The sequence below is a fragment of the Pristis pectinata genome, chromosome 11 (assembly GCF_009764475.1).
Source record: "Pristis pectinata isolate sPriPec2 chromosome 11, sPriPec2.1.pri, whole genome shotgun sequence".
In the NCBI taxonomy this organism is placed as follows: domain Eukaryota; kingdom Metazoa; phylum Chordata; class Chondrichthyes; order Rhinopristiformes; family Pristidae; genus Pristis; species Pristis pectinata.
The window spans coordinates 84,757,801-84,771,347 of NC_067415.1; the positions used below are offsets into that span (position 1 = coordinate 84,757,801).

Here is a 13,547-nt window from a genome sequence, read left to right on the forward strand (position 1 = left end):
TACATTTTCCAACAGGTTCTGATAAAAGGCCAGCAACCCAAAACATTAACACTATTTCTCTCTCTACAGATGCCACCTGACCTGCTGAGCATTTCCAGCACTTTGTTTTTATTTCAGATTTCCAGCAACTGCAGTTTTTTTTTGTTTTCAACAGCATCTAATCTTTGTTTTAAAATATTAGTATTCGCTGTTTTTGAATGAGAGAAACCTTTCACCCCACAATGCTGTGAAGCACAAACACATTACCAGTAACATCAAATGCACAAGGAGCAAATGCTTGTGGGCAGAATTTGATTACATTGGACAGCACTGTGCATGGATTACTGTAAAGTCTGACAGAGAACTTGGCATTTTCATGTGTTTACTTAATTTATTACAGGTTGCCTTATAGTTTCATCAGCTCTGTTCAAAACATACAAAGCTCATCTGGTTTGTATTTTGAGCCTACAGTGAATGTGGTGAAGTATATTAAAGCATAGCTTTAAAGCGGGAATTCTCTTGTAACACACTGATGCCAACACTAAACAAGTGTCATGACAATATAAGGAAATCTTAGAACTGACCTGCTATCTCCCTAAACGTCTAACATAAGATATCTTTATTAGTCACATGTACATTGAAACACACAAATAGTGTTCTGGGGGCAGCCCGCAAGTGTCACCACGCTTCTGGCGCCAACATAGCATGCCCACAACCTCCTAACCCATAAGTTTTTGGAATGTGGGAGGAAGCCAGAGCACCCGGAGGAAACCCACGCAGACGTGGGGAGAACGTACAGGCTCCTTACAGACAGCGGCCGGAATTGAACCCAGGTCACTGGCACTGTAAAGCGTTACGCTAACCGCTACACTACCATGCCTGCCCATATTACAGCATGGGAATAAGCTATTCAGCACAACAGATAATAGCCAGAACTAACCAGCCTTCCTTAATACTCCTTCATCAAACCCAATCACTATACTCTTCTATTCCTCTCTTCCCAGTTGCTCCTTTGACCCATCTGTACTACTCCCCTCAACTCCTTCCTAAATTTCACATCCTGGATGAAGATTTACCCGAATTCTCCATCAGATTTATTATATTTACCCCTTTCAGTCTTCACTCAGTTAGTGAGCTGAAATCTCCTTTCTGTTACACACTATTCAGCAACATAGAACAGTACAGCACAGGAATAGGCCCTTTGGTTCACAATGTCTGGTCCAAACATGATGCCAAATTAAACTAAATATCTTCTCCCTACACATGATCCAACCAAGAGCAGATGATTCTGTTTTTATTCTAATTTTATGAACCATTCATTATTGTCGTGTAAAATAATCAAAGCTTTCACAGATCACATTTACTTAATAACAATCTAATTTTTTTTCTTTTTTATTTACACAGAAGGTTGCTTAAGTCAAAATAAAAGTAGTTTTTTCAAAAAAAAGGAGGCTTTTGTGAGATTTGGGCTCTATTCCGTTCAAACACTGTGGAGGCAAGAATACAAACCAGATTCTCACAATCTAAATTTTACCCTTTCTTCTGTAGCCGCTGCTGTACAGTGGACAGCACTCCTGCATGTGGACAGCAGACAAAGTCCCACTTTGGGGACATGAACCCACAATCCGACAGTTTCCCACATAAATCTAGGTTGATATCCCACTGCAGTTCAGAGGGGGTGCTGCACTGTCAGTGGAGCAACTTTTTAAACCCACCACTAAACCGAGGCCCCGACACCCCTCTCAGGTGGATACCAAAGATCCCGCAGCACCATTGAAGAGGAGGGGAGTTCTCCACAGAGTCCTGGTCTCAAACATCACACTGAGGAGTGAGCTTCTTGGCTGCTGTGTTCCACACATTACAACAATGACCAAGCCTCAAAATGTACCTCCTGGGACAGGACTTGTGGTGATCTGAGGCTACAGATGGGGTGAAAGAAGTGTTTTCATTTCAGATAGGTTGCAACTACCAGAATCATCAGCTTGAAGATAGAAATTTAGCATAGGTGGGTACTTGAAGGTTGGGACGGTCAGGGTGAGCCCTGCATGACTCCAAGACTCTAATTCCAAACATATCATGAAGTCAAAGATGTCCAAACACCTTGGGATTTGTGTTGATAGAAACATGGTATAAAGATTACAGTGCATTGCAAAAGCTACACTGTAATTGGTAATAACACCATCAGCTAATTTTACACACGTATGTGTATACATAAATACACACACGCCCACAATGGCCTACAGGAAGAATGCAGCAATTTCTGTTCGTTGCTGTATTTGTGGGACTTCACATCATTCTGAATGCTGTCCGAGCTTACCACATGTAACAGGAAGTATTTATTCCTAAACCAAGTCACAGGGGAAGTGTTGGCACAGTTTATGAGGTGCTTCATGGTAAACTCAAATACAAAATGCTTACTTGTAATGAGCATTAATCAATTAAGCATTAAGCTCAAATATTTTAGAAATGGCCTTGTTTCTCCACAGCATATTACTTTGGGAAAGAACCCTCCTTCAAGAGAACCCAGCTCTAACCTTCAAGCTGAACATCCATGTTTTGAAGCATCACTTCTATTCAGCATTGTGGACACTTACTGATCCAATAACAAGGATGGAAAATTGCTCTAGTGCCCACAATCTGGTTCTACTTAGCAAAATTCTAAGTCAGATTGCATTCCATATTCACAATGCAAACAGATAAATACTGCAAACTTCATAAGGCACTCAAAAGGTCTTCTCAACACAGGTGCAAAACTGATCTTCTCCAAGAGTATCTCCCAAGTGCAATAATAACATTGCAACTAGATGCCTCTTTCTAATGAATCTTACACCAGATAAAATTTGCAAAGCACACTACTTGTCAAGCAATTGGCCAATTCCTGTTAACACAAACTGTTCCTCTGCTCTACATTGTGGACTCATTTTTAAGTAAAAATTCTGCATGGAATTCTAGTGTCTGCCACGGATGTTACAACATAGAACAGTACAGCACAGGAACAGGCCCTCCAGCCCACAATGTCTGTGCTGAACATGATGCCAAATTAAACGAATCACTCACAGAACACAGTATACAGCCGAGAAACAGCACAGTTAAGGCAAAGACTTTTCTGAAGTTGTACTCTAATTCTGGCCTCAATTTTCATTGGTCACTGTTAGCAGGTGTGCTTTCAGCTGCCTAGGCTCTGTGCCTCGGTGAATTTAGTCACAAAACCTTATGGCCTCTTTTCCCATTAGGACCTTCTTTGAAGCATACTTCTTTGACCTGAACTTTTGATGAAAGTTCTGGTAGGCTGGAATCAATTTTTTTTTGGTAACACTTGTGAAGAGTCATGGGATATTTTACCACATTAATCATGAGAGGCATGCTAGCTTAAAAAATATATTTTTTTTACAAAGTATACCAACTCTAAATCTGTCTTCTCAATGTAGATTTTCAAAATATCATGATTATAGATGTTATAGTGTTAGTTATTTTGTCCCCCACGTAAAGGTCATTTTTAAACTTCGGCATACAGCCAGAAGAACAAAAGAATGGAACTGGTATTTTTCTCCCTCAATCTTATAGAAGACTGGGTGATGAAAGGGTGTCAAGGAAGGTAGTAACACAGGGCTTGATTTACTGTGGGTCAGGACAGTAGTGCATTGGCAATAACTTAGCTTAAACTGAGTGCGGGATAGGGAACAGGGAATGGGAAGAGCAGGTCGGAGATCACACAGATGCATGGATGTGCATTTGTGGTGTCTATGATGGAAAGAGAGGAGGTGAATCAAAGTAAAATGGTTTGGATTTCCATAGTGCCTCGGACATTCTCAACTCTCCCAAAGTGCTCTCCAGTCATTGAAATGCAGTCATGGGTATTATGTGAAATGCAGCACTCGTTTTGCACACAGCACGTTCCCCCAAACAACAGTGGGATACAAACCTGCTGTTGTATTGCTTATTGATGGATTTGTCAGATTCTGCAGACAAGCCCCCTATTGTGGGCTAACCAGGAATTCCCACCAGCATCGTGACACAAGATGGTCACCAGTGAATCAGTCCAACTGGGAATCCAAGAGAAACATCCTTACCGAGAGAGTGGAGAAGATGTGGAACTCGCCCGACACTGGGCATTGAGATGAATGGAATGGATGCATTTCATGGAATGCTGGATATACTCAGGAGGGAGGAGGAGACAGAGGTAACACTAAGCAGCCTTGGTGACGTGTGCAATGCCAGGATGAAGGCACAGCTCAGGCACTGGAAGGATCACAGGTCGCACAATACTGCATTTCACCTGGATGAGTTGTTGATAAGAGGTTAAAACCAGGACTAGCTCTTTGCTTCTGAAAAGTACAGTTTCAGCCTTAATGCTATGTTACCAGCACAGAAACAAGAGATTTGGCTCAAAAGAACCACTACCTACACAAGCCTCCTCCTACCCTTTTTCATCTCATTCTGTTATTGTCCATCTCCTTCTCCCTCCCGAGTATACCTCTTGGATTCCCAGTTGGATTGATTCACTGGTGACCATCTTGTGTCATAAGCAATACAACAGCAGGTTTGTATCCCACTGCTGTTTGGGGGAACTTGCTGTGTGCAAAATGAGTGCTGCATTTCACACGATACCCATAACTGTATTTCAAAAGAAAGCATTTCAACAACTGGAGAGCACTTTGGGAAAGTTGAGGATGTAAGAGGCACTATGGAAATGCAAACCATTTTACCTTATTTTTAAAAGCTGGATCACAGGAGACCAGCTCATAGTTAAAGGTATCTTATAGCATGGCTAAAAAAAGGAAGAGGTGTGTAATTGCACGCTTGAATTCATCTGCAGTCAAGTATATAATTAACTCCTGGAGAAAAAGATTCAATATCTCTGCTTGATAGAAATCAACTTTAGACGGATGTAATACAACCACAAGGTCAAATTAACCTGCATTGACATTTTGCCATTGATGGTAATTGAACAGGCGTTCTGTCAATTTAATTCTGAAGCAGATTTTCTAAGACAGGATTTTTACAGGTTTGTCAGATAGCACAGGTGACACCCAAAATACTTGGGACTTTAGCAATCCAGTGCAACTGTAAACTTAATTCACTGCAACAATGCCACCATACACAAACACAATTTACCAAACTCTTCAAGAAACATTGCTTAATCTGTGAATATTATGCAGCATGGCTGTTAATGAAGGACGATATTAGAAAAGAAACTGACAGAACAGACAGTAACAAATTGGATCCAGCCAATTCAAACAGCAATCTGCAAAGTGGCACATCACCTAAGTAGATCAAGTCAAGCTGATCTTTTGAGATGTCAAGCAGTATCACAGTACAGGAAACCAAAACCACTCTTAACAGCCACAAGATGGAGACAAAAATGCTCTTTTCACATATTTTGATTAAAGAGGCATAGACTTTGCAACCCTTGTTAATTTATGCAGTGAAAACACAACAGTTGGCAGTGCCACATAACTCGTGCCTATCACAGTGGGCATTTAGCCCATCATACCCAAGCTAGCTCTCTGAAAGAGCTCTTCAGTTAGTTCTTCTCCTTGCACTTGCCCTGTAAACCTGAACATTTTTCCTTCTCAATTATCATAATTCTCCATCTTCCTTCCTTCTATCTATCCAATTCCCCCTTTGAAGGCTCCCAGTGAATCTATTTCTATTGCTTTTTTATTGTGGATGAGAACAACTCATTGCATAAAGTAAGTCTCACATCTGCTCATCATTGTGTGCAGTTCTGGCTGCCTGGCTATAGGAAGGATATCATTAAGCTGCAGAAAAGATCCGAGAATGTTGCCAGGATTGGAGGGCTTGAGCTATAATCTCAGAGAGGTTTGTAAAATGAGCAGCATAGATAAGGTGAATGGCCACAGTCTTTTCCCCCAGGGTAGGGGAGTCTAAAACTGGAGGGAATAGGTTTAAGATGAGAGGGGAAATATATCAAGGGGACCTGAGGGGCAACTTTTTCCACGCAGAGGGTGGTGGGTATGTGGAACGAGTTGCCAGAGGAAGTGGTAGAGGCAGGTACAATTACGATTACAAGATATTTGGACAGGTACATGGATAGGAAAGGTTCAGAGGGATATGGGCCAAACGCAGACAAATGGGACTCACTCAGGGAGGCACCTTGGTCGGTGTGGACTCTATCTGTCCATCAATTCTTCCGACAATTATCTTAAATCCTGTCCTCCGGCCATTGCCCTCCCTCTGCAGTGGAATCAGTCCCACTGCAATTACTCTTTCAAAACCCTTCATAATTTTATGTTCACAGGTTATTTCCTTCATTGGTGAGAAATAAATCTCCAGACCTTTACCTTCACCACACAGCATCACACTGTACAACAATTTGTCTTTAAGCAGCACCAGCGATGTAGTAAAATGTCTGAGGAGCTATTTGGGAGAAATCACTAAACAAAAGAAGATGTGAAGGGAGGTGTCCAAAGGTGTCAGAGAGATAGGTTTCGGGGAGCATTTACAGGGAGGTTTGGGGAGGGAATGTCAGAGGTTGAGTCAAGGGCAGCTGATGGTTGCTCCAAACATGGAAATGATGGGCTTCAGGGAGGCCAGATTTGGAGAAGCACAGAAATCCTGAAGGGTTGCAGGACAGGTGGTGGTTGGAGTTAAGGAGGGGCTGAGGCCATGGAGGGAATTGGTAATCGGTTTATTATTGTCACATCTACCGAGATACAGTGAAAAACTTTTGTTTGCAAACCATCCAGACAGATCATTCCATAGATATGAAAATCAAGGTAGTACGAAAAGGAACACAAAACACAGCATACAGAATATAGTGTTACAGTTACAGAGAAAGTGCAGTGCAGGTAGACAAATAGGTACAACGGCCATGACAAGGTAGGCTGAGAGGTCAAGAGTTCATCTTTATTGTACAAGAGTTGCATTCGTTATTGTTCTAAGAGCACGTGAAAAGGATGAGAATTTCAAACTGAGTCTTGTGATCATAAATCAACATGGAACACAGAGTGGGCAGAAGCTGCCCCATGTCCCAGCCTTTCCCAGCACTCTCCCTCATTCCAGACTTCCAGCATCTGCTGCATTCCGTATCTCACAATTCCACAACAGTTTTCCTTTTTTCTCTTTTCTCTGTCCTCCCTTGATTTATACCTCCCCCAGAAAGATAAGCAGTTGTTCACAAGCCTCCTCCACCCTCTCTCAGTCAATCATCCATTTCCTTTTGGTCTGCACCTGATCCAGACATTCCCAACTCTTCCTCTGAAACTTAAAGACGTGCCCCTTTCCTAAATTTTCCCAGTTGAGGAAACATCTTAACCTGAAATAGGAACTTGGTTTCTCCCTTCACAGATGCTGCCTGATCTGCTGAGCCCTTCCAGTATTTCCTGTTTTTATTTCAGGTGCAACATCTGCAGCCAGGACTTGGCACATGTCAGGACATGGGCAGCAAAGCTCAAGGATAGAGCCAGTTACTTCGCCCATCAAGTGTGTTCAGCCTTTCAACAGTCATGGCTACTCTGTAAGCCAACTCCTCCTTTTCACCCAAATCCTTAATACCTTTGGTTATCACTCTCAGCTTTATTATTTAACCAAACATGAGCTACCATTTGTGGTAACACTCCAAATTCCTGCCTAACCAACTAAAACAGCTTCTCTCTCTCTTTCTCCCTGATCGAGTTCCCTTTAAAATCTTGAAAACTTTGATTAAATCAGCCCCCATCCTTCTAACTTCCAGCAAGTACAAACCCAGTTTGCGTGATCTCTCCCAGTAATTTAACCCTGGGAGTCCACTGACAATCCAGTGAATCCACATGACATTGCCACAGAGGTCAACAAATCCTTCTTAAGGTATGCTGGGTCAGAATTGCTCAGAGAATTTCTGGTACAGTCTAAACAGGGCATTGTATATCTGTAGCGTAATGTTTATCTCCTACCGCTCCAGATACAAAGACCAGCACTCCATTAACCTTCCACTTTTCTGTATCAGTCCACCACCTTTTAAGGAACTGTGTACATGGACTCCCAAGTCTCTTTCAACCTGTTTCTAGGACTCATCATGTGGAAACTAATTTGTTCTATCTTTGCTTTAGTGCAACTTGTATGACCTCTTATTTACATATATTGAAATTCATTTGGCAGTTTTTCCTACTTACACAAGCCATTAACATCTCTTAGCAGTTTAACATTTTCATATTCACTGGCATGAACAAACATTCAAGTCATTTCTTTAATACAGTGAACAATTGTGGCCTCGGCACATATCCTTGCAAGAATCCACTGGTCCCGTCATCCAACTGGAGTATCTACCCATTCTCCATCTCCTGCTGCTCACCCAGTTTCCTAGTTTGAGGAGCACTAAATTTAGACAGAATAGAACAAGAGAAGCTGACCAATAAAGCTTTGGTATAGTCAAATACGGTGCAGCAAAGACATGGATAATTGTTTCAGTAGAAGAGTTGAGGCAGGGACAATGTCAAGCAACAAAATGGCACAGACTGGGGTGAAGCTAATTGCACATCGAACATAACAAGGTTGTGATCAGGAGATACAAGAGAGTACAGATGCTGGAATCTGGAGGAACAAATAAAATGCTGCAGGAACTCGACAGATCAGGCAGCATCTGTGGAGGGAAATGGACAGTCCAGATGAAGGGTCTTGACCCAAAACGTTGAGAGTCCATTTCCCTCCAGAAATCCTGCCTGACCTGCTGCGTCCCTGCAGCATCTTCTCTGTTGCTGAAGGTTGTGATCAGGCTGGTTACACAACAATAAATGCCAGTGAGAGGGATGGAGAGAAACGTTAGTGAAAGGAGCTTGACATCTATTTATTTTAGCCTCCAGTAAAGCAGGGAAAGCCTGCAAAATTTCATGCCTGGAGTCCTGTCTGCTGTAGCACCATGTCCTGAGACCGAGTCCTCTGCTGGGACTAATGACCTGGATGCCGCTAGGACTGTTTATGTAAACTAGCACTGGTAAACTACCTAGGGCAATCTTAAACTTGAAGCTGGGCCTGAAATGGAAACAATGCTACACACAGGGTGGAGAAATTTGGAACCACCTTACTGAAGTGATAACTGACAGAAAAAATGACACTTTTGTTAACGGGGGCATTAAAGTGTATGGAGAAAAGGTGGGGATGTAGAGTTCAATCACTGATCAACTACAATCTTGCTGACTGACAGAAGTGGTTTGAGAGATGATTGTCCTTCTCCTGTTCCAGCCCTGTTGGGGATGGGGTCTGTCCCCTCAACCCAAAACATTGTCACAAGCCCCTGGCACACACTCTCTCCGCCATCTGTTACCTGTATCCCAGGAAGAGCACCCTGCACTGGAGACTGAGCCATTGCCACTGGCTATTCCTCCTCCGTTTGGAAGTGACAAGTTTTCAGGGGCTGAGAAAGAGGCTAGACTCCGAGGAGCACTCCAAGTCCCCCACAACCAACTCGTCAAAGACCAGGGCTCAGAAGCAAGGCACAGGTCTGAGTCAACAGCAAAAGCCTCTCCGGCCTGGGGTGATACCAATCCAACTGGGCCTGCAATACAAGGAAAGAGCATTAGGACAGCATGGTCCCAGGAACCCCACCTCGATGTCCTCAAGAGCCATCCCATGATCTCAGGTAAACTCCCACCCAGACATCCAGGGAGAAACTCCCAGGGTCCTGGACCAGGATCTCACCCGCAAGAGGCAGGGACAAGTCCTCAAACCTTCACCATCTCGAAGCCCAGTGACAAGATCCACGTAGTACCATACTCTGGGTCCAGGGATAAACCCTGATCACTCAGGGCTCAGGCTTAGCCCCAGAACGAACCCCTACACCTGAGATCCAAGGCAAGCCTCCACCATCGGGTCACAGGACCAACCTCAACAACCGAGGTCCCAGGATGAATCCTCCCGTCCTCCAGCACCTGGAGTTCCTGGTCAGTCGCCCAACCCCCAAGAGGCAGGGGCAAGTCCTCAAACTGGAACAAGCCCTCACCACTTTGAGGTCTAGGTGCAAGACCCCATGCTGAAGTCCTGGGGACAGCCTCCACCTCAGGGTCCCAGAGTGAACCCCCTCTCCCTGGGACCTGAGGACAACCCCCACCTCAGGGTCCTGGGGTGAACCCCCTCTCCCTGGGACCACAGGGTGCCACCACCTCAGTCCCAGAGTGAACCCCCTCTCCCTGGGGTGACAGGGTGCCACCACCTCAGGGTCCTGGGGTGAACCTCTCTCCCTGGGGCCTCAGTACAACCCCCACCTCAGGGCCCTGGGGTGAAGCCCCTCTCCCTGGGACCTCAGGACAACCCCCACCTTAAGGTCCTGGGGTGAACCCCCTCTCCCTGGGACCTGAGGACAACCCCCACCTCAGGGTCCTGGGGTGAACCCCCTCTCCCTGGGACCACAGGGTGCCACCACCTCAGTCCCAGAGTGAACCCCCTCTCCCTGGGACCTGAGGACAACCCCCACCTCAGGGTCCTGGGGTGAACCCCCTCTCCCTGGGACCACAGGGTGCCACCACCTCAGTCCCAGAGTGAACCCCCTCTCCCTGGGGTGACAGGGTGTCACCACCTCAGGGTCCTGGGGTGAACCCCCTCTCCCTGGGACCACAGGGTGCCACCACCTCAGTCCCAGAGTGAACCCCCTCTCCCTGGGGTGACAGGGTGTCACCACCTCAGGGTCCTGGGGTGAACCCCCTCTCCCTGGGGTGACAGGGTGATCCCACCTTGGGGTCCCAGACTGAACCCCTTCTCCCTGGGGCCTCAGTACAACCACCCCCCCACTCCTAGGGTCCGGGCTAAGTCCCCCACCCTGAGGCGCCGGGACGTGCCCCCAGCCCGGGCCCCGGGCCCCGGCCCCGCCGTGTTTCCGGGTGGGGTGGGGCCCGAGCCCTGGCGGGCCCGCCTGCCCGCGCCCCGCCGCCGCCGCCGCCTCCGCCTCCTCCCTCCCGTCCCCAGCATCCCTCCCCGAGGGTGAGTGCGGGGAGCCCGGGCCGCCCACCTGTGCGGAGCGGAGCGCTCGGGGACCGGGACCGGGAGCGCGGCGCCGCTCGCCTCACTCGGCCGCCGCCATCTTCACCAGCCGGGGCCGCGCCGTTACGTCACAGGCAGTACCCGCGCCGGCCGGCCGGCCGGGGGCGCTGCAGGCTGGGGAGGGGAGGGGCGGGGCTTGAGGCAAGAGGCGGGGCTTACACCCCCCCTGCGTCACCGGCTGGAGCGGACCAACGGGAGTCGCCGCGATGGGCGGGACTTTCGGACGCGAATCAAGTTCCCGCCAGCGGGAGGGGGCGTGGCTAGGTGACGTCGTCGGCACGGAGGAGCGGGGCGGGGCCTAATCGTTTACGTCATCCGCCTGCCGCTCTCCCCGGCAGCAGCAGCAGGCGGGCGCTTCCATTGGACCCGGCGGCGGTTGAGATCCCGCCCTCTTTCTCCACTCCAGCCAATCAACACCAGGACCTCGCTTGGACTGGCATCCAACCTCTGCTCCGTGAGGAGCGTGTTCGGTACCAGCAACAGTACGAAGAGCCATGTATAAGTGTTAGAATCTATTTATTAATAACTGCTTGTAATAATAAAAGAAATAAAAACATTAGATATTAAACATTGACCCCACAAATATGAACTTGAAGTGTGTGGGTGGCAAGTTCCCAAACCCCAAGTCTAGGAACAGTTCTCAAAGTTCAGTTGAGCAAGTCATCAGGTAGGACGATGAGCAAAGGCTTTTGCAAAACCACCGTAGATTGTAGAGAGAATGTAGAGAGAATTTACGAAATCCACATGTCCCACGATGGAACCCATACGACACCGATGATCTCCATTACTTTGTTCCGAAGTATCTGCCACACCGAGGGCATTCGATACGTGGCCGCCCACAGAAATACCTGCTTTCCAGTACAGGTTCACGACAAAGTGGACTCCACGAATTGCTCCAAAAATCCATACATGCATTCCATAGTGACAGTTACAGCTATTGTTCTTCATCCATAGATACAGAGACCAGCAGTCAGTGTCACTCTCTCTCTCTCTCTCTCTCTCCAATTCTCTGTGCTAACAGCCAGTACGCTCCAGTTATAGTCTTGCAGTCCTTAGATAACACCACACACACAAACACACACTACTACACTACTGTCCAGGTGCCTTAAAGGGACATTCACCAAGTAGCAACCTGGCTCGTAACAAGGGCAAGGAAGATCCCAGGGCTGGGCTCAGAATTATTCGGTTTTAACCAATAAGTTTGCAAATAAATGCTTTCTTTTGGAAAAAATACTGGAAACATTCAGCAGATCAGGCAGCATCTGTGGAGGGAGAACCGTTAACATCTCACATCAAAAATCCTTGGAAAATAGAGTCATGGAGAGAGACAGCACGGAAGCAGGCCCTTTGGCCCGTTGAGTCCGTGCTGACTATCAAACACCCACTTACACCATTCCTATATTAATCCAAATTTATATTCTCACCCCCCCCCCCCCATTCCCATCAACTCTCCCGAGATTCTACCCCTCACCTGCACACTGCGGGCAATTTACAGCAGCCAATTACCCAAACAACCTGCATGCCTTTGGGCGTGAGAGGAAACTGGAGCACCCAGGGGGAAACCCACGCAGTCACGGGGACAACGTGCAAGCTCCACGCAGACAGCACCCGAGGTCAGGATTGGACCCGGGTCACTGGAGCTACAAGGCAGCGACTCTACCAGCTGTGAAACTTTGCCGCCCTGATTTTGATTAAATTCCCAGCTGGCAATAATTGCAGAATTTACCTCTTCATTTATTATGTTTTGAGAGTGCCACACATGCCTTTCATGCACACACAGACTCCAGCCCTGTCCTTTCCTTGGTCAACTTCCTGAGTACTGAGGATCCAGATACGTTCAATTGCTACTTTGGGCGGGCCATTAGGAGCAGAATTAGGCCATTTGGCCCATCGAATCTGCTCCACCATTCAATCATGGCTGATTTTTCCAACCTCATTCTCCCACCTTCTCCCCGTAACCCTTAACCCCCTTACCGATCAAGAACCCATCAATCTCTGCCTGAAATACACCCAATGACTTGGCCTCCACCACTGTCTGTGGCAACGAATTCCACAGATTCACCGCCCTCTGGCTGAAGAAATTCCTCCTCATCTCAGTTCTAAAGGGACATCCCTTTATTCTGAGGCTGTGCCCTCAGATCCCAGATGCTCCCACTGATGGAAACATCCTCTCCACGTCCACTCTATCCAGGCCTTTCAGTATCCGGTAGGTTTCAATGAGATCCCCCCTCATCCTTCTAAACTCCATCCAGCACAGGCCCAGAGACATCAAACGCTCCTCATACGTTAAACCTTTCATTCCCAGGATCATTCTTGTGAACCTCCTCTGGACCGTCTCCAGGGCCAGCACATCCTTCCTTAGATACAGGGCCCAAATTGCTCACAATATTCCAAATGAGGTCTAACCAACACCTTACAAAGCCTCAGCAGTACATCCTTGCTTTTATATTCTAGTCCTCTCGAATAGAATGCTAACATTGCATTTGCCTTCTTTACTACTGACTCAACCTGCAAGTTAACCTTGAGGGAATCTTGAACGAGGACTCCCATGTCCCTCTGCACCTCCGATTTCTGAACTTTCTCCCCATTTAGAAAAC

General features: G+C 46.8%; 1 protein-coding gene across 1 annotated transcript in view; it reads right to left on the reverse strand.

The window, feature by feature from the left end:
* The window catches only part of LOC127576026 (serine/threonine-protein kinase 24-like), a 41,569-nt gene extending 30,536 nt beyond the window's left edge, over positions 1-11,033 (reverse strand). The window contains exons 1-2 of the mRNA XM_052026350.1: positions 10,919-11,033; positions 9,242-9,472 (exon numbers count right to left, since the gene is read on the reverse strand). Coding sequence (XP_051882310.1) covers positions 9,242-9,283 — 42 coding nt within the window. The 5' untranslated portion in view covers positions 9,284-9,472; positions 10,919-11,033. The remainder of the gene's footprint in view (positions 1-9,241; positions 9,473-10,918) is intronic.
* Positions 11,034-13,547: the final 2,514 nt, after the last annotated feature.